Source organism: Microcaecilia unicolor, chromosome 3, assembly GCF_901765095.1.
Source record: "Microcaecilia unicolor chromosome 3, aMicUni1.1, whole genome shotgun sequence".
Lineage (NCBI taxonomy): Eukaryota > Metazoa > Chordata > Amphibia > Gymnophiona > Siphonopidae > Microcaecilia > Microcaecilia unicolor.
The window spans coordinates 197,709,747-197,731,651 of record NC_044033.1 but is presented as its reverse complement, the minus strand read 5'-3'; the positions used below and the strand labels follow the sequence as shown (position 1 = coordinate 197,731,651).

The window sequence follows — 21,905 nt, the reverse complement described above, 5'->3', positions numbered from 1 at the left end:
TCAGCCATGGGTAGAGCTTGTTGTCTCATTTGTCGGGGCACACTCATCCGATCAAGGCTGAATGAGACTATAAGAACATCAGTGTTGTCATTCTGGGACAGGCCGAAGGTTTGTCACGCTCAGCGTCCCATCTCTAACAGTAGCCACCTCTGTTTCCAGGCTCTCCGCTGATTCTCCACTGAATGGTCTTGGGTTGCCCAGTTTAGTGCAGATGTTCATCACCACTATCCAGTTTTAATCTCTTTGTATACTGTTTCCTTTGGGGTTATCCTCAACAGGTCACCTAGGTACTGTAATGTTGCAGTTACAGGAGTTATACCTAGTTTACAATTTTAGCATACGTCTGCTGTTATGTGTCTTTCTGCTGTCTCACACATAACGGTTAGTTCTCCCGCTCTCAGTAATGAAGTGCTGCGGGTTCAGGCTCTCCTTGCTCGTAGCGCTCAATTTGTAACATTTCAAGAGAGGTGGGCCCAGATGAGAAGGATATGCATTCAGGTTTGTTCATCCTTTGTCAGATGTTTTCCTAGAATCTCGTTGCCGTTTCCGCATCACATGCCGGGGCCGTCAGAGCTACTCTCTGCAGATTTCTGCTCCTTTGAGCAATTTTCTCCTGTCCCTTGGGCGGATCAGTGGCCGGGGCCGTCAGAGCTACTCTCTGCAGATTTCTGATCCTTTGAGCAATTTTCTCCTGTCCCTCGGGCGGATCAGTGGCAATTGATCGTTACTCCATTTACTTTCTGGTTTCAAGAAAGACAGTTTTTTTTTTTCCATCCAATTTTAGATCTCAAGGCGCTCAGTCAAGTCCTTTAAGTGCTCTCCTTTATGGCTGTGCGGTCAGGGGAGTTTTCTGACTTCTCTCGATTTTACAGAAGCCTATCTTCACATTCCTATTCGTTCTGCACATCAACGTTTCCTTTGTTTTCTTTTGCAGTGCTAGTCCACCATTTTCAGTTTCAGCCTCTTCCCTTCGGGTTGGCATCTACTCTTCGTAAGTTTACCACAGTCAGGGTAGTTGTGGTAGAGGCTCTCACAATGGAGGGCATTTTAGTGCATCCTGCTTTGGATGATTTGTTGATCCGGGCATGGTCTTCCCACAAGTATCTTCAGTTGGCAGCTTGGGTGGTACCATTCTTGCAGGTCCTAGATTGGGTAGTTAATGTGCAGAAGAGCAGTCTTCTGCCTTCTCTGTCAATTATGTATCTGCGGGTCAGGTTCGACACAAGCCACGGTCGCGTGTTCTTCCATCGACTCGGGTCCTCAAGTTGCAGACTCAGATTTCGTCGCTTCGGCCAGATTTTACTCCTTCGGTGGGATGTTCTCTACAGCCTAGGGAACCAGTCCGGCAGTTATCAAGGTGGTGGCCCGGCCAGGACTCACAAGAGATCTCTTCAGACCTAGTGGTTGTCGAGATGGTCATTTCAGAAAGTTTCGCTTCATCAAACTTTGCCTCTCTCACTCTAAGTGCAGACATGTTTATATTGGTGGTTTTGGGAGTCCAATTTGTTCAAAGGTATGCTTCTAGATCAGGCCAGATGGTCTGTAGTGATGACAGATGTTAGTTTCCTCGGCTGGGGAGCTCGCTGTCAGGGGCAGTTTCCTCAGGGTCTCTGGTCTCTTCAGAAGGCATTAGGGACCAGAGCAATTTCTTCTGGGGCTCCAGATGTGTTTTTCTTCTGAGAAGCCGAGCAGTTCCACTATGGTCAGGCAATGCCACAGTGGTCGCAATTTTCAATAGATCATAAGGTACGGGGAGTCTGCCGTTGCTGACGGCGCTCCTGCTTCATTGGGCGGAGGTCCATCTGATGGTTCTTTCAGCGGCTTAAGTAGCAGGGGTCCTAAATGTTCACGCAAACTTTCTCAGTTGTCTTCTGCTCCATTCGAGAGAGTGGTCGCTAAGCGAAGTTGCGTTTCGGCCGTTACTCGTTTGTTGGGGGTGCCCGGAATGCTTCGGTTTGCTTCTGCCAGCAATGCAAAACTTCCTCTGTTCTTCAGTCGTCAAAAGGCTCCCTTAGCGCAGGGAATGGACAATCTTCTACAATCCTGCGCAGCCGGTCTAAGGTATGCTTCTGATATGTCGCTTTCTTCAGAAGGTAGAGACGCACAGGGGAAGTCTGGTTTTTGTGGTACCGGATTGGCCTCAGAAGACGTGGTGCGCCGATCTTCGACGTTGTTGGGATGGCTTTTTCTTTAGACTTCCGGTCCAGCGAGTTCTCTGGTCGCAGAGTCCTGTCTTGCATCCAGAGTCGGATCGATTCGGTCTTATGACCTGCATCTTGTTAGTGCTATCCTGGTTAAGTAAGGTTATTCTGCTCAGGTCCTTGCGTTTATGCTTTGCTCTTGTCAACGTTCTACGTCATTGATGGAGATGCGCACTTGGAGGAGATTGGAGTACAGAGGTAAAGGCTTTGGGCCTATCGCTTTTCTGTGCTTCGGTTTCGCATCTTTTGTTTTTTTCGCAGCAGGGCTGTGATATAGGCCTTCTTTTGGTTTCTCTTAAGGTGCAGTTTCCGGTTTTGTTACAGTTCCGTGGTCGTATCCGAAGGAGGTCTCTAGTTAGTCTTCCGGATGGGGTCCGTTTTATGAGGACGGTTATTGTCCTTTGCCCTTCCTCACAAATTTCTTTTCCTCGTTGGGATCTGACTTTTTGTGTTTAAGGTTCTTACAAAGACCCCCTTGGAGCTTTTGTTATCCTCTACTTTGGCGGTCTTGTCTCTGAAGACAGTATTTTTGGTGGCTGTTGTTTTGGCTAGACGAGTTTCGCAGTTGCAGGCGCTGTCGTGTAGTTCTCCGTTTTTAGAGTTCTGGTCCGATTGGCTAGTGTTATGAACCGTCCCTTTCTTTCTTCCTAAGGTAGTGTCTCGGTGTTTTATATTTCTGAGCCGGTGCTATTGCCTGTCTTCGGTTCGCTTTCTGGTTCAGAAGAGCAGTGGTTTTTGAAGTATTTGGATGTCAAGCGGTGTTGTAGCACAATATTAGGTCTACTGATGACATCCGGTGATCTGATTGTTTGTTTCTTTTTTCTAACCACTACAGTTTAGACGTTCTCAGTCGTCATCAAGTTGTTTAGAGAACGCGTTTTATCGGCGGGGCTTCTAGGGTCCCATCCCATATTTTCACTGCTTTGTTACTTCCCATCAGTCACATTCTGGGCCGGTCCGGAGGGACGCTAAGGAAGGGTAAATTAGACCTTACCTGCTAATTTGCTTTCCTTTAGTCCCTCCGGACCGGCCCAGATCCCTCCCTTCAGATATCTGTGTTTGTTCGGAGCTGTGTTGTTAGTTTCTTGATCTATATAGTTTAAAAAAAAAAAAAAAGAGTTTTCTGAAAGGTCTGGTATGAAGGACCATGATATGTTTGAAGGCACGCACCCGTTGTTGGCAATGTGCCGGTGGCTGCTCAGGTTTTTGGATGCACAGTTTCTGTATTTCTTCTATGACTTTCCTTCTGCTTTGGTACTTTATTACTGGATCTTTCTCTAACTGGCAAGGGCTCTTATTGGCTGGCTAGAGTCACAGTTTTTTTCTCAGTCTCCACCTGCTGGAAGGCGTGCACAACCATCAGTCACATTCTGGGCCGGTCCGGAGAGACTAAAGGAAAGCAAATTAGCAGGTAAGGTCTAATTTACCCTTAGACATTTAATTCACCAGGTTTAGGGAGCTGAGGTTGGGCTGTTTAAGGCTGGTATAAAGCACTGGAAAACAGAAACTCAACTGCTAGAGTAGAGCAGAGTCCAAGAAAGAGATGTAGAAGAAGAAACAGCAGCAGAGTCAGCAGTAGTAGGTGGCTCAATAGTTCAAATCCTTGAAGAGGTGGCTTGCTGCTATCTTATTTTACAACTGCGTCCAGGAAACAGAGATAGAATGAGGAGAAAAATATAACGCACTCTTGGTGGGTAAGTGGTGGCTCAGGGTTGGGAACTACTGTCCTAAACTCTTACAGCGAATGCTATGTCAGTGGAAGAGAAACGAGACCAAAAAGCAGATGGAACATGGCTTATGGAATCCTTTCCCATTTCATTGTGCATCTGTGTTTTTGAGCTGGATGTGAGTAGCTACTAGCAAGTATGGATCAGGGCTCAGAAACTGGAATTCTCTATTGCTCTTGCACCTGACCTGGTCCATTTTCAACTTCAGTCTTATTCTGTTACATTTTAAAGTTACTTTGCTCGTAGACCAAGGTTATTGACCCTTTATATATAATTTTGAATCCAATATGATTAGGGTGAGTGCACACTTAGAAACTTTATTTTATTGACATTATTGCAAGACAAAAACAAAATCAATCTTCAGTTGTGTTCTCTCACATGCTTAAATTGTTTATACACACTGTAGTAAACAGTTACATTTTGACCAAACCACCACTGGAAGACATCCAAGTAACCAAGCAGCCTCTGTAATTAAAAACACATCTAGAGGAACTAGGGGTCCCTCTACATTATCTCCAAGCTGTTAATTCTTGTAAGAAAAATAATAAAATTAGAAATGCACTTATCAGAAAGCAGTGCGAAAGGTGAGGCAGGCACAACCGGTTAGACCAGGGATGAAGCAGTGTGATTCAGGTAATTGGGTCAAAATCCATGTCCCCCTATAGCAGTACGTCACTACACTGACATAGTCTTTTGCTATAATACTGACAAACTTTAAAAGCTTTTCTACACCCAGGCCAAACTTGATTGACTGGTCAGTGCGGCGGGCAGGCTTGGATGTGACTCTAGTTAATCCTACCCATTGACCCAATCCCTACCCACTGCAAGGGGTGGTCCGTGGCTATCATACTACTAGTCCTCAAATCCATCAAGCTCACATCCTTCCTTTTAAAACAGAAAGGCACACCATGGCGAGCTGCGCAAATAGGTGAGCAGTACTGCTGTACTAGACAACGCATGGGACAGGGACAGAGCGAGAACAGGAGGTAGTTCCAGACTTTAAAAATTATTTACACGGTTGGAGGGTTAGACCAGTGGGGTGGGGCGCTTAAAAAGAGCTTGATCCACGAGGTAGAAGACATGCATAAAAGCCACATTTCAGCCTAAGTATTAAAAGGAACCATCATCTGTTCTCTGAGAGCAAAGTGTCAATCGTCACATTTCACCTCCTCTCTCTCATGAGGGTATACAAGCAGCTGCAGTGGAGATGTATTAAAATTCAGCAGCAGTTCTGTGCTGATCCTACTCAACCAGTGACAGCAGAGAGCCAGCTCTAGAGCAAAATCTCATTGCTAGGCATAGATGCTGGTGGAGGGGGAATTTCTTGTATGTTCCAGGACTCTGCCTAGGAGGTAGCAACGGAGACCTAGGCCAGCAGTTACTACAGCTGAAGTGCCCAGTAGATACAGTGTTAGAAGTCCTCAATGCTGGCAGTAAATGCTCTGCTTGGGCAAACAGAACAAATTGGGGGGGGGGGGGGCAGATTTAATCACCAGTCAGTGCACTGGCAGAAGCCATTATTGCTAGACTTTGAGGATAATGTTGTAGAGAGCATTTAGGTCACAAAGCAGATACTCAGGTCCATGCCTGGGAAAAAAAAATCCCTACTATTTTATAACAAAAAAAAGCTGACAGCATACAGAGCCTTTTCCAAAATATGTACAGTATTTGGCAGCAAACACATCAGAAGAAGCCATTTTAAAAAGGAAAAAAAAAGCATCGCCCAGGGTGTTGCATGTGGAAACAGCACTTACTCTTGTCATTTTTCTACTTAAATGTGCGAGTGGTGGCATTTGTAAGACTACACCTCTGCGGGAGCCAATTAAGGAGCTGAAAAGCCAAGTTTTAGTTTTTGGAGTTCAAGGTGGTTTTAAATGCTTGAAAGGGTGAGCATTATACCCCCATCCCCTTCAAGAACTCCTACAAATGAGAGGTTATATGTGATTTAAAGCTGGCACAGCTGTGCATGAAGACATTTTCCTCAGAATACTTGAATTCCCTTTTGTCCACCAGAGCAGTCCAGAAACACTTGGGTTGCACACACACACCCACGTGTTTCTGGACTAGGATGGTTGGCCTCAAGGAAAGAAAATTAGCAGGTAAGGTCAAAATTTTTCCTTGTAAAATCAGGCATCCACATAATACTTTGAAGCGTCACCCAGAACATACCCCATTCAAATTTTTGTGTGCTGTTCTGCCACATTTACATAGGGCCTTTTCAAAAATTACCATGCAAGTGGAATACCACCTAAGCCTTCTAAAATCACCGCCATTCGGTAAGGTCAGTTTCTAATGTAGGTCTTCTATATAGCAGGAAAAGGTGCCTTGTAGTCCAGCCAAGCTTAAAGCAATCAGCAGCAAACATTTATCTATGAGGCAGGATGACACATTTTTCTGTTGAGGGCTCAACACCCAACAGTTTTTCATTTTGTGCAGGTGTCACAAAAAGGAAACCTTTAAATGCATGCAAGAAAAAAAAAAAAAACATGTTAAAACTACATTTGTCTTCACAGTAGCCCTTGGTGGTTGAATCTCTCTCGACAGCTGGTGGAACACAAGGTAAGGGAGATGCAATAGGGGAGCAGGTGTTGAAGGGTGAAAGTGCTTGGCAAAACTGTACAGTTTTGATCTGCTTCACGTGGTCTTTACCTTCTCTTAAGGCACCAAAGATCAGGCAGAAAGCAGACACCATCCTGTCTTGGGCCAGGCAAAGAAAAAAATGTGAGCCCAACCCCCATCAGTCTGTTTCTAGTATCATGTCTACACCTCCACCTTTAAGTGTCAGTGGTGAATCTTCAGAAAAGTCAGCTGCCAGCTGAAACGGAGAGCAGCAGCAGCATTCAGCTTGGGGGGTTTTTTGTTTGTTTTTTTATTTTGTTCCTGAGGAGATAGAAGCAGCGTCAAAAGTACCTCTTCGCTTAGCTGCTGCTGTGGTTGTAAACTAAGTAGAAAGGGCCATTGCTGTGCTGAGCATCCAAGATCCATTGTTTTCTGTCCCTTGCGCAGATTTCATGCTGCCACATACAGAACACAGGTGCTTGGGAAGAGTAAAGAATTTTAAAAAGTGTTCACATTTAATCCCCAGATCTCCTAAAAGGGGGGGGGAAAAAATAAGCATATCCCAGAAGACAGCAGTCAGAAGGAACACATTTCCCAGAGGAGGCTGGCTTAAGTACACTTTCGAGCAAAGGACAGAAAGCTTGCAGAGGCGTGGAACAACCAGCTTAACTGAAAGTGTAAGGCAGGGACCAAATGGTCCCCTATGAACTGACACCTGCTGGGTTAAAACCGAGATGGAAAGTGGAGAAAGAAGGCAGCAGCAGGGCCATTAACAACAAGTGTAGGTACGTAGAAAGATTCTTAAAAAAAAAAAAAATCAGGGAAACTTTTTTTTATTGTTGTTGTTGTTAACACACAGACACAAGCAGAGCAGTCTTGTGCGTGGGCCCAAGTTTGCAGTAGCCCCTTCCAGCAGCTTGGTAGGCTTCTGCACCTGGCCCAAACCGATTGGGTGGGAGGGAGGGAGAGAGAGAGAGATACTGGGTCCACTTCATCACTGCTGCGGCCTACATCCTGACTTTCCTCCTGTCATCAAAGAGACTCTTCAACATATAAAGCTGCAGAAAGGCCACCGACACCAGCACACTCAAATTCACAGCAGACCAGACGTCCACCCGCTGCAAGTTACTCTCCTGCAGGTTGCGATCACGTGCTTCGAATGCCCGCAGCACTGTTTGCATCTGAATGCTCCTCTCCAGTCGGACTTTCATGGTCTCAATGGCCTCCTGAAAAAGAGGGAAAGGAAATGGCAGTTCAAGAATGGGCCTTCCTTTACATTTCTGCTCCTGTCACCTGCGCCCTCCAGTGCATTAAACACCGAGCCTTCACATGTTTCTTATAAATACACACACAATATCACAATCACATCTTCACAAAACATGAACCCAGTTCCAGTTTCCGATCTCTCATCCTGCATACAGGCAAGGATAGAAGCCAAGAAACTCAGAACTAGAAGGGTCAGCACGCCCAGAGCGCAAGTGTCATCTCTTCTTACAATGAAGACAGGCTCTGACACCACAGCAAGTCTTATGGTGGACTACTAAAACGGTTGGAAGGACCAGGTTTTCAGGAGACCCATGAAAAATACATGTGAGAGAAGTTTTCATACAATGGAAACCCCTTTGCTGTTTATTTTTCCTTTTTTCAAAAGGACCCTAAAGCCCTGAGAAAGGTGGGGAGGGGGAATGGAAAGACATACATGCATCACACAGACTACACGGGGGAAGATCTCTCCATCTTACCCCCCTGGGCTGCAGGCCTCAGTGACCAGATGTCCACAAACTGAAAGGAGATGTAAAGACACCCCCATCCCCAGGCTAAAGCACAGGAAAGTCCTCAGACCGATGGAGTGAACCCAAGCAGCTTCTCAACCCAGGCCTCAGTGGGTCTTCCTAATCTATCTGCTCCACCTATCCAGGTCTGCACTTATACAGTGGCTGTGACATCACAAAGTCAATGGTCTCGGTCTCCATCTGCTGGTTGAGGAGCACAACCCACTGGTCTGGACTGGTAGAGCAGGAGGTTAAAAGAAACTACTCATTCACCTCACCCATAATCATTGTGGGGGCCATAGGCTTAGAGTCACACGAGTACTTAAGGAGGTACCTGGCCATGCAGCTCACTCAGCCTCACCTTAATGTCTTCTAATTTGATGTCCAGCATCTCCTCGGGCGCCACCATTTCAGACCAGTTATCTGCGTCTTCCTCACCCGGCTGGCTGTCAAAAATCAGCTCAAAGAAAATTAACTTCTCAGAGATGGTACTGAAGGAATTGTCAAAACATATCATGTAGTCTCCGTCCTCTGTTGGCTCTACACTGGAAGCAGAGGAATGTTTGTAGCATTAGCAGAATATCACAGGCAGAACAAGACAAAATGTGAAGAAACTCGGACACACACACAATGCAAAGCCGATGGGGAGGGGGGGAGTTCATGTACAGCAGCTGTGTCCAGAGCTCATGAAGTCAGGTCCCCTGCTCCGGAGGTCCGAACATTAAAATAAATGCACTGTTGTTTCCTGTACCGTCACTTTACAGATGGCTGCCCCCACCATTGGTCAAATATGGCACAGGCTGCTCTAATCCTCAAGCTGGATTAGCTTATTTATTTATTCACAAATCTTAAAACACAAACCATAAAACACAATTAACACAATTTAAAAAAACAAACAAACATAAAATACCAGCTGTCTTCAATTAACTGTTTATATTTTTCCTCCCATACAGATTGTATCTTTGCCTATCTCTCCTTTCCTTGTGTAGTTTTTTGTTTTTTTTTGGTAGGTCTCCATTGTAAACTGCTTACCTCTCAAATAAAACTGAACATGAACTAGGTTCCCTCACGCCCCACTCATGGTTTCTCCGTGTCCATCTCCCACAAGGAGCCTGCACAAGCACTCTATGCAGTGGTGGATTTAGTCACACCCACACCCCTACCCCCATTCATTGTGAACAAACTGAGAACGCCAGCTCATTTCACAGGTAACAGATCTACAAACACAATGAGCCGAGCACGGTCAGAATTCACCCCAGCTAGGAAATGTGACAGACTTACGTGTGCACGCCATCTGACTTCCTGTATTCTGCTACCAGGATCACACCCCTGGGGCTCACCAAGGTGAAATCGACATCCATCCCTGCGCCTCCAATCACCTGCCATGAGACACCATTAGCTGGGCTGGAATTTTGGCATGCAAACACTTAGAAGAAGGGTATTTTGCTTGGGAACAAAATGCGCTGACAAAGTCACTCTTATCTCCCTGTTATCTGGGAGCTTGCGTGCAGCTAGTGTGCTCCTGGCTCACAGACTGCTGATTCTTAACGTGCAGGTAGCATGCTCCTGGAACACAGTTTGCAGACTCTTAGTACTCCTACCATACAATTTGAAGATACTTAGCGCGCTCCTAACACATAGAAAGCTCTTGCCAGAATCTGCATACTATTAGCATGTAGTTAGCATGTTCGGGTCTGGCCATTACCTGGTACTCCACCTCCATGCTGTTGTTTCGCACCGTAGCCTGGTAGAAGCACTCCTGCCTCCCGGCAGGCAGCAAAAAAGTAAACTCGGTATCCTGCGGTTGGGTGAAGGCAACAACGGCGAGTCGAGGTCCCGTCAAGAGGAGGAACCAGAGCCACAGAGCGGTCCACGCGGCCATCTCCAACCACAGCGCTTAAGTGGGCTAAAGAGAGGCGAGCCCTGCCCAAGCGCGCCGCACCGGCCACTTCCTCCGCCAGCACCTGGGCGCTGGCACGCCCATGACCTGGCGTAAGAAACTCCGATTGGTCGGATGGGGAACCTGTGCAGGGACGTCACGCCGCGCCGCAGGCGCACCCTCGAAACGTGCGCGTACGAGACTTAAGGGGGAGATGACTTGGACCAATCACAAGCAGGTGGTCCTGGATTAATACCCTATCTTGCCTTTTTCGGTCCTCGTCCCCCTTTTGAGTAGCCTAAAGCAGTGCCTGTGAGTAGTTAGCACATTTTTATGCAAGTAAAATTGGGGCAGGTGGTGTTCTTTTGAGAACCCTTCGATATGTAACACCCAGGATAACTTTACACTAGGGGTGCAAACTACACCTTTAGTTCACCTTCAGTGAGAAACATAAGTATTACCATACTCCAACAGTGGCTAATCTAGGTTACAAGTACCTGGCAAGATCCCAGAACAAAACAATATGTTTTAAGCTGCTTATCCTATAAATAAACAGTGGATTTTCGCCAAGTCCATCTTAATAATGGCTTATGGGCTTTTGTTTTACGAAGCTATCCAACCCTTTTTTTAAACCCCGCTAAGCTAACAGCTTTTACTACATTCTCTGGCAACAAATTCCAGACTTTAATTACACATTGAGTGAAAAAAAACATTCTCTATTTGTTTTAAATTTACTACTTTGTATCTTCATCGCATGACCCCTAGTCCTAGTATTTTTGGAAAGAGTAAACAAGGGATTCACTTGTACCCGTTCCACTTCACTCATTATTTTATAGACGTCTCACATCTCCCCTCAACCATCTTTTCTCCAAGATGAAGAGCCCTAACCACTGTAGCCTTTCCTCATAGGGAAGTCATCCCATCCCCTTTATCATTTTTGTCGCCCTTCTCTGTACATTTTCTGATTCATTATATCTTTTTTGAGATGTGGTAACTAGAATTGCACACAATATTAGAGGTGCTGTAACACCATGGAGCAATACAAAGGCATTATAACATCCTCATTTGCTTTCTTAGCCGCCACGTGCACACTAAGCAGAGGGTTTCAACGTATCGTCGACACCTAGATCCCTTTCCTGGTCGGTGACTCCTAGTGTGGAACCTTGCATTATGTAGCTATACTTCGGGTTCCTCTTTCCCACATGCATCACTTTCCACTTGCTCACATTAAACGTCATCTGCCATTTAGATGCCCAGTCTTGTAAGGTCCTCTTGTAATTTTTCACAATCCTCCCGCGAATTAATGACTTTGAATAACTTTGTGTCATCAGCAAATTTAATTACCTCACTAGTTATTCCCATATCTAGATCATTTATAAATATGTTAAAAAGCAGAGGTCCCAGCACAGACCCCTGGGGAACCCTACTATCTACCCATCTCCATTGAGAATTGACCCTTTAACCTATTCTCTTTCTATCTTTTAACCAGTTTTTAATCCACAATAGGACACTACCTCCAATCACATGTCTCTCCAATTTCCTCTGGAGTCTTTCATGAGGTACTTTGTCAAATGCCTTTTGAAAATCCATGTGACATAACCAGGGACAGTGCAGACCAGAACCAACCCCCCCCCCCCCATTATTTTTACTGACTATACGGTTACTTTGTAGATGATCTCCTTCAGTCTTTTCTGATTTCAAGAGAGCTTGGGAGAAGTCCATAGGATCTCTAAAGCCTGGGAGTAGATGACACAGATGAGCCGACTGGATTGGCCATATTGTCTTTATCTGCCTTCATTTTTCTGTGTTTCTATGATATTCCTCTCTGGTATCCACTGAGTCTGGACTGTTAAAATGTCTCTCTTTCTCTTGCAACCAGTAACTGACTACTTTAGCAATACATGTAAATTTGTCCTGCTAATAAACTTAATTTAATCTGAATCTATTAAAAATCTGCTTTTATGTATTTATTTGCATTTATATACCATTTTCCTGGTCGGATCATCCATCCTAGAAAGCTGCATCCACATATATGAGTCAGTGAATGGAAGAGGGTAAATGGTCAGGGATTTGATATACTGCCTTTCTGTGGTACAACCAAAGAAGTTTACATGTCTTATATGCAGGTACTTTCTCTGACCCTAGTGAACTCACAATCTAAAAAGTTTTGCATCCTTCCGAACCAAGAAAAATGGAGTCAGAGACAAGCATTGTGGATTTGCTAAAAATGCAGTGTACCAGTGATCCTCTCAATAGAGGGTGTGGAAAACAAACCCTGACAGTGATGAAATTCTGGTGAGTAACTTCCTTGCCAGCATGCAGAACCTTTGTGGGTAAACCTGGTTCTCTTTTTCTGCTCTGGCTATATACAAATATCTGCTCTCCATCTCGCTGTCTGTAGATGCACTTGTGGAAACTCTCAACAATGCCCACAGTAACTACTGACCTCCTGCTTGGTAAGCTTATCCCTTCCCCTGTCAGTTATTAGCGAGTTGTGGACACTTGGCTTATCCAAGCATTTTTGTAACACATTCTACATTCATGTGAAAATCCTGTGATGGTCTACGGCCTTCTTCTGTCCTGTATCTCTGTAGCACTCATTGTGATTAGTTTTCAGTAAGTCCACTGAAGTATTCCCACCCGATCCAGTCTGACGTTTCGAGATCCAATTTATCAACAAGAAGTCAGACACTTAAATGTAGCTTTCTCTTGTTTCTTTCAGAGCATAGCCAGACCACAAACTACTCTGCTTTGCCCCCTGCGTCCATTCCTCCCCCAGGTAATGTTATGTTTTGTTTATAAGACACTTTGGGTAGGGGGTTTGAGAATGGAAACTCTGGCAGTAAACGGTTCCTCGTTTCTCTCCTGCCACTGCCTTTCAGGTTCTGCCTGGCTCGTGCCGGTGTCCGTGAGCAGCGCTACTGGTCTGCTTCTGATTCTATCGCTGGTCCTAATGGTTCTGGCTATCAGACGAGGTACTGGGAGCCTGTCAGTTCCATTGTGAAAATTTCATGGTATCATCATACTAATGGATACTTGTACTTTCCAGGGATGTGCATTCATTTTGAAACAATGAAACAAGCTTCTTGTATTTTGTTTCAAACTGAAAGAAATACAATATGTGTTATTTTGTTTTCCAACTTTAAATCTATATAATAATTTGCTCCTGCAACGTTCCAATGTGTCTACCTACGTTCGTAACCATCTCCTGACGTCAGCCAGCCTCCAGCATTCCATTCCCCCTCACTGCCCCGCCCTTGCGTCAAAACGTAATGATGTCAAAGGGCGGAGCAGTGAGAGGGAAGGAAACGCTGGAGGCTGGCTGACGTGAGGAGATGTTACGAACGGAACGTTACAGAAGCCAGCCAGAGGGCGGGACTCTGAGGGAACGAACTCGAAGGGAAGGCTGGAGACGGGCAGGGCTTTCAATGATGCGGCCGCTTCCACGGAGGTAATCAGGGGAGCGAGGAGAATCACTGGGTGACTGGAGGGAGGGCAGGAGACAGAGGAGAATCGCTGGGTGGCTGGAAGGGGGGGCAAAGGAGAGAGGAGAATCCCTGGGTGGGTGGATGGAGGGGGGGCAGGGGAGAGAGGAGAATCGCTGGGTGACTGGAAGGGGGGCAGGGGAGAGAGGAGAATCACACACACACTCTCTCTCTCACAGACACACTCGCACCCAGTCTCACTCTCACTCTCTCTGTCACACACTCACTCTCACACACACTCTTTCAAACATACACACTCCGAGGAAAACCTTGCTAGCGCCCATTTCATTTGTGTCAGAAACGGGCCTTTTTTACTAGTTAAAACATCATGAAGCAAAACAGAAAAAAATTAAAACCTTCCTCCTTACCCTGGATGTGAGGGCAGACGGAGGAATTCATATATTAAATATGGTGATTTTAATGCAGAATTTAATATCGTTTCTATAGGAGGGAATCCTGGATTGCCTGGTGCTTTTCTTGCTCTGACAGTCAGTAGTGGTCTGGTTTGGGGAGGTTCTGTGATGTGAATTCTAGAGGCTGGCTATTCGGATGATATAAATATATATATATATATTTTTTTTTTTTGCTTGCCACCAGTTAAGAGTTCAAGGAGACAAAAGGAAAGGTGAGGATCGGCGGACAGCTTCTACAAACTATGAAGAAAGTATCTGAAAACAGCATCAGCTGTAGAGGAACACTGCCTATGGGAAGGGACCTGTGAGGACTGCAGTATATGTTACTGTGCTTAGAGTTAAAAGGGGAATTGGAAACAGATTTATTGGATTAAAGGTCAGAGATGGGCACTGGGATACAGAGTTGGTCACTTGTAGGACTGGAGGGTTCAGGGGGTGGACACAGGGATAGCATAAGTACATAAGTACATAAGTAGTGCCATACTGGGAAAGACCAAAGGTCCATCTAGCCCAGCATCCTGTCACCGACAGTGGCCAATCCAGGTCAAGGGCACCTGGCACGCTCCCCAAACGTAAAAACATTCCAGACAAGTTATACCTAAAAATGAGGAATTTTTCCAGTCCATTTAATAGCGGTCTATGGACTTGTCCTTTAGGAATCTATCTAACCCCTTTTTAAACTCCGTCAAGCTAACCGCCCGTACCACGTTCTCCGACAATGAATTCCAGAGTCTAATCACAATTTGGGTGAAGAAAAATTTTCTCCGATTCGTTTTAAATTTACCACACTGTAGCTTCAACTCATGCCCTCTAGTCCTAGTATTTTTGGATAGCGTGAACAGTCGCTTCACATCCACCCGATCCATTCCACTCATTATTTTATACACTTCTATCATATCTCCCCTCAGCCGTCTCTTCTCCAAGCTGAAAAGCCCTAGCCTTCTCAGCCTCTCTTCATAGGAAAGTCGTCCCATCCCCACTATCATTTTCGTCGCCCTTCGCTGTACCTTTTCCAATTCTACTATATCTTTTTTGAGATACGGAGACCAGTACTGAACACAATACTCCAGGTGCGGTCGCACCATGGAGCGATACAACGGCATTATAACATCCGCGCACCTGGACTCCATACCCTTCTTAATAACACCCAACATTCTATTCGCTTTCCTAGCCGCAGCAGCACACTGAGCAGAAGGTTTCAGCGTATCATCGACGACGACACCCAGATCCCTTTCTTGATCTCTCCTGCCTCTCTTCCAGCTTATACATGTTGAGGTCCATGAGCCTGTCCCTTTATGTTTTATGACAGAGACTGCTGACCAGTTTTGTAGCTGCCCTCTGGACTGTTATATCTAGGACTAGAGGGTTCAAGGGATGGACACAGGAAAACAGAGCCTGTTACTTATAGGACTGGAAAGGGCAGGGATGGACATAGAGATACAGAGCCTATCACTTCTAGGACTGTTCATGGGATGGATATAGGGATACAGAGTCTGTTACCCCTAGGATGGGCACAGGGATACAGAGCCTGTAACCTTTAGGGCTAGAGGGCTCAGGGGATGGACACAGGGATACAGAGCCTGTAACCTCTAGGACTTAGGGTTAAGTGATCTCCCTAGTTCTAACTGATATTTTTGGTCATCTTTCAGGGAGAAGGAATCCTGCTGGACACAAAACACGAACACTTATCCTATAGGTTTGTACACAGTGCTACAACTGCATCTGTGATTGTGAAATCTGTGAAACATTTCAACTATCTCATAGTGAGATAAATTTGTCACTCAGGGGCAGATGCACTAAAGCTAAATGAGCCTTTAATGACTCTCCAACGAGGAAAATTTGATCCGTTGCATGCATCAAAGGGCTTTTACCGAGGAAGCCAGCAGCTAACGAAAACGGAATGGAGATGAGCAATTAGTGTGAAAACCCCATTGAAACGACATGCACTAACCTTTTCCGATTGCCTTTACGCAGGAAAAAGGCAGGAAAACTAACGACAGGTCTGGACCACTCGTTAGGACAGCTCTGTGCCAGGAAAAATCATTAAGAGAAAAAATAAACAAACTTTGAGCCAATCCCAGCGCATTAGCAGAGCTAAAAGCGCTGTGATTAGTCCAAAGGACGTCAGAAAAACATAAATAAATAAAAATAAAAAAAAAGGGTCGGGAGGGGGCAAGGGCGCTCATCAGGAGCGTCCTGTACGGACGGCCTTGCCCCCCCCCCCCCCCGCTGCTCCCCACTTTCCGCCGCTCCCCCCACCCCGAAAAAGCAAAATTCAAGCAGCCCTGCTCCCCACTTTCCGCCGCTCCCCCCACCCCGAAAAAGCAAAATTCGAGCAGCCCCTGCCCCCCTCCCTTCCTCACTACTCTCTCACCTCAGCTCCGCCTCCCGACATCCTCCGTCCTGTGCCCCGCCCCCTTTTGGGGTCGTCGCCGCCATTCCCCTCCTCCATCGGGCCCCCTCCCTCTTACCGGGCCCGTGCAGCGCCTCTCTCCTCTGTCCGAAGGCGCTGCACGGGCAAGAAGAAAGCCTGATGCCTGCCTTCGCCCAGCTTCGATGGCGCGTCTTTCTCCTGCTGGGCCCGCCCCTGTCTGACGTCGGTTACCTACGTAGGTTACTGACGTCAGACAGGGGCGGGCCCAGCAGGAGAAAGACGCGCCATCGAAGCTGGGCGAAGGCAGGCATCAGGCTTTCTTCTTGCCCGTGCAGCGCCTTCGGACAGAGGAGAGAGGCGCTGCACGGGCCCGGTAAGAGGGAGGGGGCCCGATGGAGGAGGGGAATGGCGGCGACGACCCCAAAAGGGGCGGGGCACAGGACGGAGGATGTCGGGAGGCGGAGCTGAGGTGAGAGAGTAGTGAGGAAGGGAGGGGGGCAGGGGCTGCTCGAATTTTGCTTTTTCGGGGTGGGGGGAGCGGCGGAAAGTGGGGAGCAGGGCTGCTTGAATTTTGCTTTTTCGGGGTGGGGGAGCGGCGGAAAGTGGGGAGCAGCGGGGGGGGGGGGGGGGGGCAAGGCCGTCCGTACAGGACGCTCCTGATGAGCGCCCTTGCCCCCTCCCGACCCTTTTTTTTTCTTTTTGTTTTGATTTGGGAGCCATGTGCTTGTGATTTGACTGTGTTTTGACTGTTTGTGGCATGCGCAGAGCAGCTAACATAACGCTTGGCTGCTCTGCGCATGATTTGGGGACCGATTAACGATGTGTATTGTGATTCTTTGATACATTGTACGTTTCTATACCGATCTGAGCATGTGTGACTTTTTTTTTTTGTGCATTCTTCGTTTTTTAAAAATCGTTAGGGCCTTTAACGATTTTGATTTTTTTACGTTTGCTTGATGCATCTACCCCTGAGTCCCATTTAGCCCCTGGCAGCTTTCACCTCTCTCTACTTTTTCTTTTACAGATTTGACCTTTGATAACTTGGTGTTTGCTGATCCCGTGGTAAGTCTAATTATTGAACGTTGTGTAGTTTGAAACAAAGCCATTCATTGAAGTTTATCAGTAACAGTCCTGCAGCCACTTCTGGAGAGTGAGGTCTGAAAGTCTATCTTCAACAGCTTCTAAAGGGGGAAGGGGTGGAGAGAAAAAAAAGTGCTGCTGTTTTGATGACTTATTTACAGGCTTAATAAGAACCAACCACAACCAAAAACTGTATGAAATAAACAGTGATAAAGGTATACTGACTATTAAACAACTTACATTTAAATTTTAACCATAGAACTCCTCATCCACAAACAATCACTTTATTCAAACAAGCCAACCCAATCCTACACAACATAAAAACACTACCATCCATATCACATTCACACATTACAAAGCCTAGCCCACAGCATGCCTTTATACAATTAACAAGGATTTTTCAGGGCAGCCCCTCCTTACCTCTCAACCCTCATCTCCCCTTACGTTTCTATCCGTAACCTCCGCTCTCAAGACAAATCCCTCCTTTCAGTACCCTTCTCCACCACCGCCAACTCCAGGCTCTGCCCTTTCTGCCTCGCCTCACCCCACGCGTGGAACAAACTCCCCGAGCCCATACGCCAGGCCCCCTCCCTCCCCATCTTCAAATCTCTGCTTAAAGCCCACCTCTTCAATGTCGCCTTCGGCACCTAACCTCTACACCTCTACCCAGGAAATCTAGACTGCCCAACTTGACATTTCGTTCTTTAGATTGTAAGCTCATTTGAGCAGGGACCGTCCTTGTTTGTTTATTTTGTACAGCGCTGCGTAACCCTAGTAGCGCTCTAGAAATGTTAAGTAGTAGTAGTAGTAGCAGTTTTCAAAAAAAATCAAACAACCCTATTACGATCTAACAAGAGATCGAAATTGCCTTCCCCAAACTACATAATTAGTTAATTAAAAATGAGCTACAGTATCCATACCTAGATGTAAACACTAAAACAGATGAATTTAAAGGCTTAATGGTTGTAGTGTTGATACCAAGCAGAAAGTGGTTTCCATAAACAATTAAATCTTCAATCGGGGAAAGAGTATCCACTAACAATACCCACAAAATATAAACTTAGGAAAACTCCATCTATTGTAAGCATATAAAGGAACAGGAGGAAAAAGCCTCAAGAAGCTCCTCTTCAATCCACAATGGTGTTAAGAGAGCTAGGACTTCTTCATCATAGGCAAAAAACCTCCTGGTTTTAATTTTTAATGCATATAGCCTCATTCATAAAAAGTTTGGGTGTCAACAATATCGACAGGTACTTATCTTAGAGAATTGAAGCACGCCGTTATCCTGTCTCTTCTTAATTCTTCAATTTTAATGACCATAAACAATTGTCATAGGCCTGATATCCCAGCCCAAGAATTGGGTTCCATGTAGTGTCAAAAATGACGTTCACTGCCCAAATCGAAAAGATAGTTCAGCTGACTGTAAGGTGTAGTAGTGCTACAGAAATTATATGTATTAGTGGTAACTATAGGTACTTGTGATCTAGATTGGCTAGATACGGGAACAGGATACTGGGCTTGATGGGCTTTCGGTCTGTCCCATTATGGAAGTACTTAGGTACATGAGTAAAGTTCAATAGTTAGCTTTCACAAAATTACTACTAATACTACATATCATTTCTATAGTGCTACTAGATGATGCAACACTGTACATTTGAAAATGAAGAGACAGTCCCTGCTCGACAGAGCTTACAATCTAATTAGGACAGACAAACAGGACAAATAAGAGATAAGGAAATATTAAGGTGAGGATGATAAAATAAGTGTTCTGAACAAGTGAATAAGGGTTAGGAGTTAAAAGCAGCATCAAAAAGGTGGGCTTTTAGCTTAGATTTGAAGACGGCCAGAGATGGAGCTTGACGTACCGGCTCAGGAAGTCTATTCCAGGCATATGGTGCAGCAAGATAAAATGAACAGAGTCTGGAGTTAGCAGTGGAGGAGAAGGGTGCAGATAAGAGAGATTTACCCAGTGAACGGAGTTCCCAGGGAGGAATGTAGGGAGAGATGAGGAGCTGCAGAGTGAATGCATTTGTAAGTCAGTAAGAGGAGTTTGAACTGTATGCGGAAACGGAAATGAATAGCATTAAAAGGGCATCCAGTGGCTAGAAAGTGGCCATACTGATGTGTGGGGAGGGTAACGTCAGCTGTGGAAGATCATGGAAAGATGCTGTAACCCAAGAGAGTTTTTTGAGCTCTGAACCTGGTGTGCAGGTCTTTTAGTCAAATCACTTGAATTCAACAGGCTCTGCTGCTCTGAGTCCTTGCAGAGGATGTGTTCAGAAGTAGACAATTGTGCTACTGTGGTATATCTAGATACACTCATGGTCTTTTGTCTTTCTCCCTTTATTTCTGTTCTTTGAAAAAACTAAAACTATGGGACCTGAGCCAGAGTCAGAGCCATAGTTCAGACCCCGAAGCTTCTCCAGGACCTCTTTCTGTCTCCAGTCTTCAGTTCAGCACATTCAGATCTTAGCGTGAGCATGGGACAATCTTCTGACTCTTCTTGCTACCCCGTCCAGTGGCACCGGAGCCTTCTGACATATTGCCTTGGTTTGGAGCACTAGGTGGAAGGAATGGCCCTTGACCTCCATCTTCCTTGCTACTGGGCAGCCTGGTTGGCATTTTACTGGAAGTGCTTTGGACCCTTCTCATTCTCAGATGGTTTCTTCCTAAGAGGTGGCAGAGGGAGTCACATGGGACGTGTCCTTGCTTGCCTCCTGGGTGCCACCTGTGCTCTCACTCAAAAACAGAAGTACCACAATGTGTTATGCTTCTTGATGTTATAAAATGTTAATGATAAAAGTCAGATTTTGTAAAATGCAGTCCTGCGTGTGACACGTAGGTCTATACGGAGAAGGAACTTAGTGGCTGATGCTTCTTGTGATCTTGGGCAAATGACTAAACCCTCTGTTGCCTCAGGCACAAAGACTGGGAAATACCCTGCTGTACCTGAACTGGTGCCTTGAGTGACCTGAACATGTGTGTCCTCATGAAGCAACTTAACAATGTTCATTTTGAACTTGTATAATAACTAAGGGGATGTTTTACTAAGGTGTGCTAGCGTTTTTAGCTCATGCTAAAAATCAGCTGGTGCTAAACGCTTAGATGCCCATTATATTTAAATTTACAATGGATAATTTATAAAAAGGTTCCATATGTTCTCAAATATTTTTGTTTGCAGTATTAATAATGTAATACAACAAAACATTAATGGAGTCAAAATATCCAATTATTTAGTACAGTTATCAACATACAATATGTGTGTTATTTTTCACTAGTATGTTAATTTCTCCATTTTGTATTGTATCCATATTTGTTGTAGCCATTTTTTAATTGCAATAAATTGCATTGAATTGTTATAATATAGTGTAACAAAACATTGATGAAATCAGATTATGCAGTTACATGAAATTAGCAACCCAACACAAGACAGGCGCTATGGATCCATAACAGATCCCAGGTCACAAAGCAGTCTTTCATCTGGGGCCTATTCTGTTTTGTTAAATGGAATTAGTCATGTGTATACATTTATGAAAAAATAAACATATATTTTGGTTTAATAAAACATGTAACAACCAAATAATAAAGGGTCCTTTACTAAGCTTTGTTAAATAATGCGTGCTTCCCATGCCCCAAAATGCACTACCAGGTGTCCTGCGGTAGTTCTGGCATCTGTATATGCTTTCTCAACGTGGGGGCGGAGAGTACTGCAGCTACATTGCTACACGCCAACTGTTTAGCATATGGTTAGCGTGTAAGTCTTTCCCGCCTACTAAATAGGTGATGGTACAGGCTCACGTTGTGCTAATTGGCCATTAATGGGAAAAATGGAAATGTAATTTTACAGCTGTGCTAAAAGTGGCCTCAGCTCACAGGGAAACCCACATGCTAGTTATAACTCTGGCCACCTTTTAGCACAGCTTAGTGAAAGAGCCCCAAAACCTGCTGCTAAAATTTGACCAATATGAGAAGTTCATGGGTATTTTTGTTGTTGCAAAACATTTGTTTTGAATTTTGTAATAAAGTTTAACAAAACATTGAAGAAAACAGAAGGCCCAAATGTACAATAATGTTATGCAAAACTAAACATATAGTTTGACATGATAAAACACATAACGAGGAGTGGCCTAGTGGTTAGGGTGGTGGATTTTGGTCCTGAGGAACTGAGTTCAATTCCCACTGCAGGCACAGGCAGCTCCTTGTGACTCTGAGCAAGTCACTTAACCCTCCATTGCCCCATGTAAGCCGCATTGAGCCTGCCATGAGTGGGAAAGCGCGGGGTACAAATGAAACAAAAAATAAAAAAAAGTAACCAACTACCAAAACCTGCTGGTAAAATCTGCCCAAGGGTATTGCATCACCTTCAAGATATGAGTGAAATATTGTTGCAGGAATGGATGCATGAATTTATGATA

The 21,905-nt window shown here is 45.2% G+C and overlaps 2 protein-coding genes across 3 annotated transcripts; one reads left to right on the top strand and one right to left on the bottom strand.

Annotated features, from left to right (window-relative positions):
• Window positions 1–4,225: 4,225 nt before the first annotated feature.
• TMED1 (transmembrane p24 trafficking protein 1) lies at window positions 4,226–10,231 on the bottom strand. 2 transcript variants are annotated; one of them, XR_003941496.1, is made up of 5 exons: window positions 9,965–10,231; window positions 9,541–9,638; window positions 8,621–8,804; window positions 5,088–7,713; window positions 4,226–5,055 (listed from the first exon to the last, which is right to left on the bottom strand). XR_003941496.1 is itself a non-coding variant. In XM_030197028.1 (4 exons), the coding sequence occupies exons 1-4, from the start codon at window positions 10,139–10,141 to the stop codon at window positions 7,495–7,497; spliced, it is 678 nt and encodes a 225-aa protein (XP_030052888.1). In that variant the 5' UTR covers window positions 10,142–10,231; the 3' UTR covers window positions 4,226–7,494. The 2 variants fall into 2 exon arrangements, 1 of the variants encoding a protein (XP_030052888.1); XM_030197028.1 differs by having other exon boundaries at window positions 4,226–7,713.
• A 2,211-nt stretch (window positions 10,232–12,442) lies between these two features.
• Window positions 12,443–21,169, top strand: LOC115466049 (protein HIDE1-like). The gene is made up of 7 exons (XM_030197027.1): window positions 12,443–12,594; window positions 12,861–12,917; window positions 13,021–13,113; window positions 14,221–14,248; window positions 15,686–15,732; window positions 17,435–17,472; window positions 19,880–21,169. The coding sequence occupies exons 1-7, from the start codon at window positions 12,540–12,542 to the stop codon at window positions 19,961–19,963; spliced, it is 402 nt and encodes a 133-aa protein (XP_030052887.1). The 5' UTR covers window positions 12,443–12,539; the 3' UTR covers window positions 19,964–21,169.
• Window positions 21,170–21,905: the final 736 nt, after the last annotated feature.

What these genes read in the sequence shown, in the direction of transcription:
- TMED1 (XM_030197028.1), bottom strand. Translation starts at nt 10,141, where the DNA reads ATGGCCGCGTGGACCGCTCTGTGGCTCTGGTTCCTCCTCTTGACGGGA. An exon ending in GCATGGAGGTGGAGTACCAG is followed by an intron (nt 9,639 to 9,964) that starts GTAATGGCCAGA and finishes GTCTCATGGCAG; the next exon opens with GTGATTGGAGGCGCAGGGAT. An exon ending in TCAAATTAGAAGACATTAAG is followed by an intron (nt 7,714 to 8,620) that starts GTGAGGCTGAGT and finishes CCTCTTTTTCAG; the next exon opens with GAGGCCATTGAGACCATGAA.
- LOC115466049 (XM_030197027.1), top strand. Translation starts at nt 12,540, where the DNA reads ATGCACTTGTGGAAACTCTCAACAATGCCCACAGTAACTACTGACCTC. An exon ending in TGCGTCCATTCCTCCCCCAG is followed by an intron (nt 12,918 to 13,020) that starts GTAATGTTATGT and finishes ACTGCCTTTCAG; the next exon opens with GTTCTGCCTGGCTCGTGCCG. An exon ending in TGGTGTTTGCTGATCCCGTG is followed by an intron (nt 17,473 to 19,879) that starts GTAAGTCTAATT and finishes GACCTGAGCCAG; the next exon opens with AGTCAGAGCCATAGTTCAGA.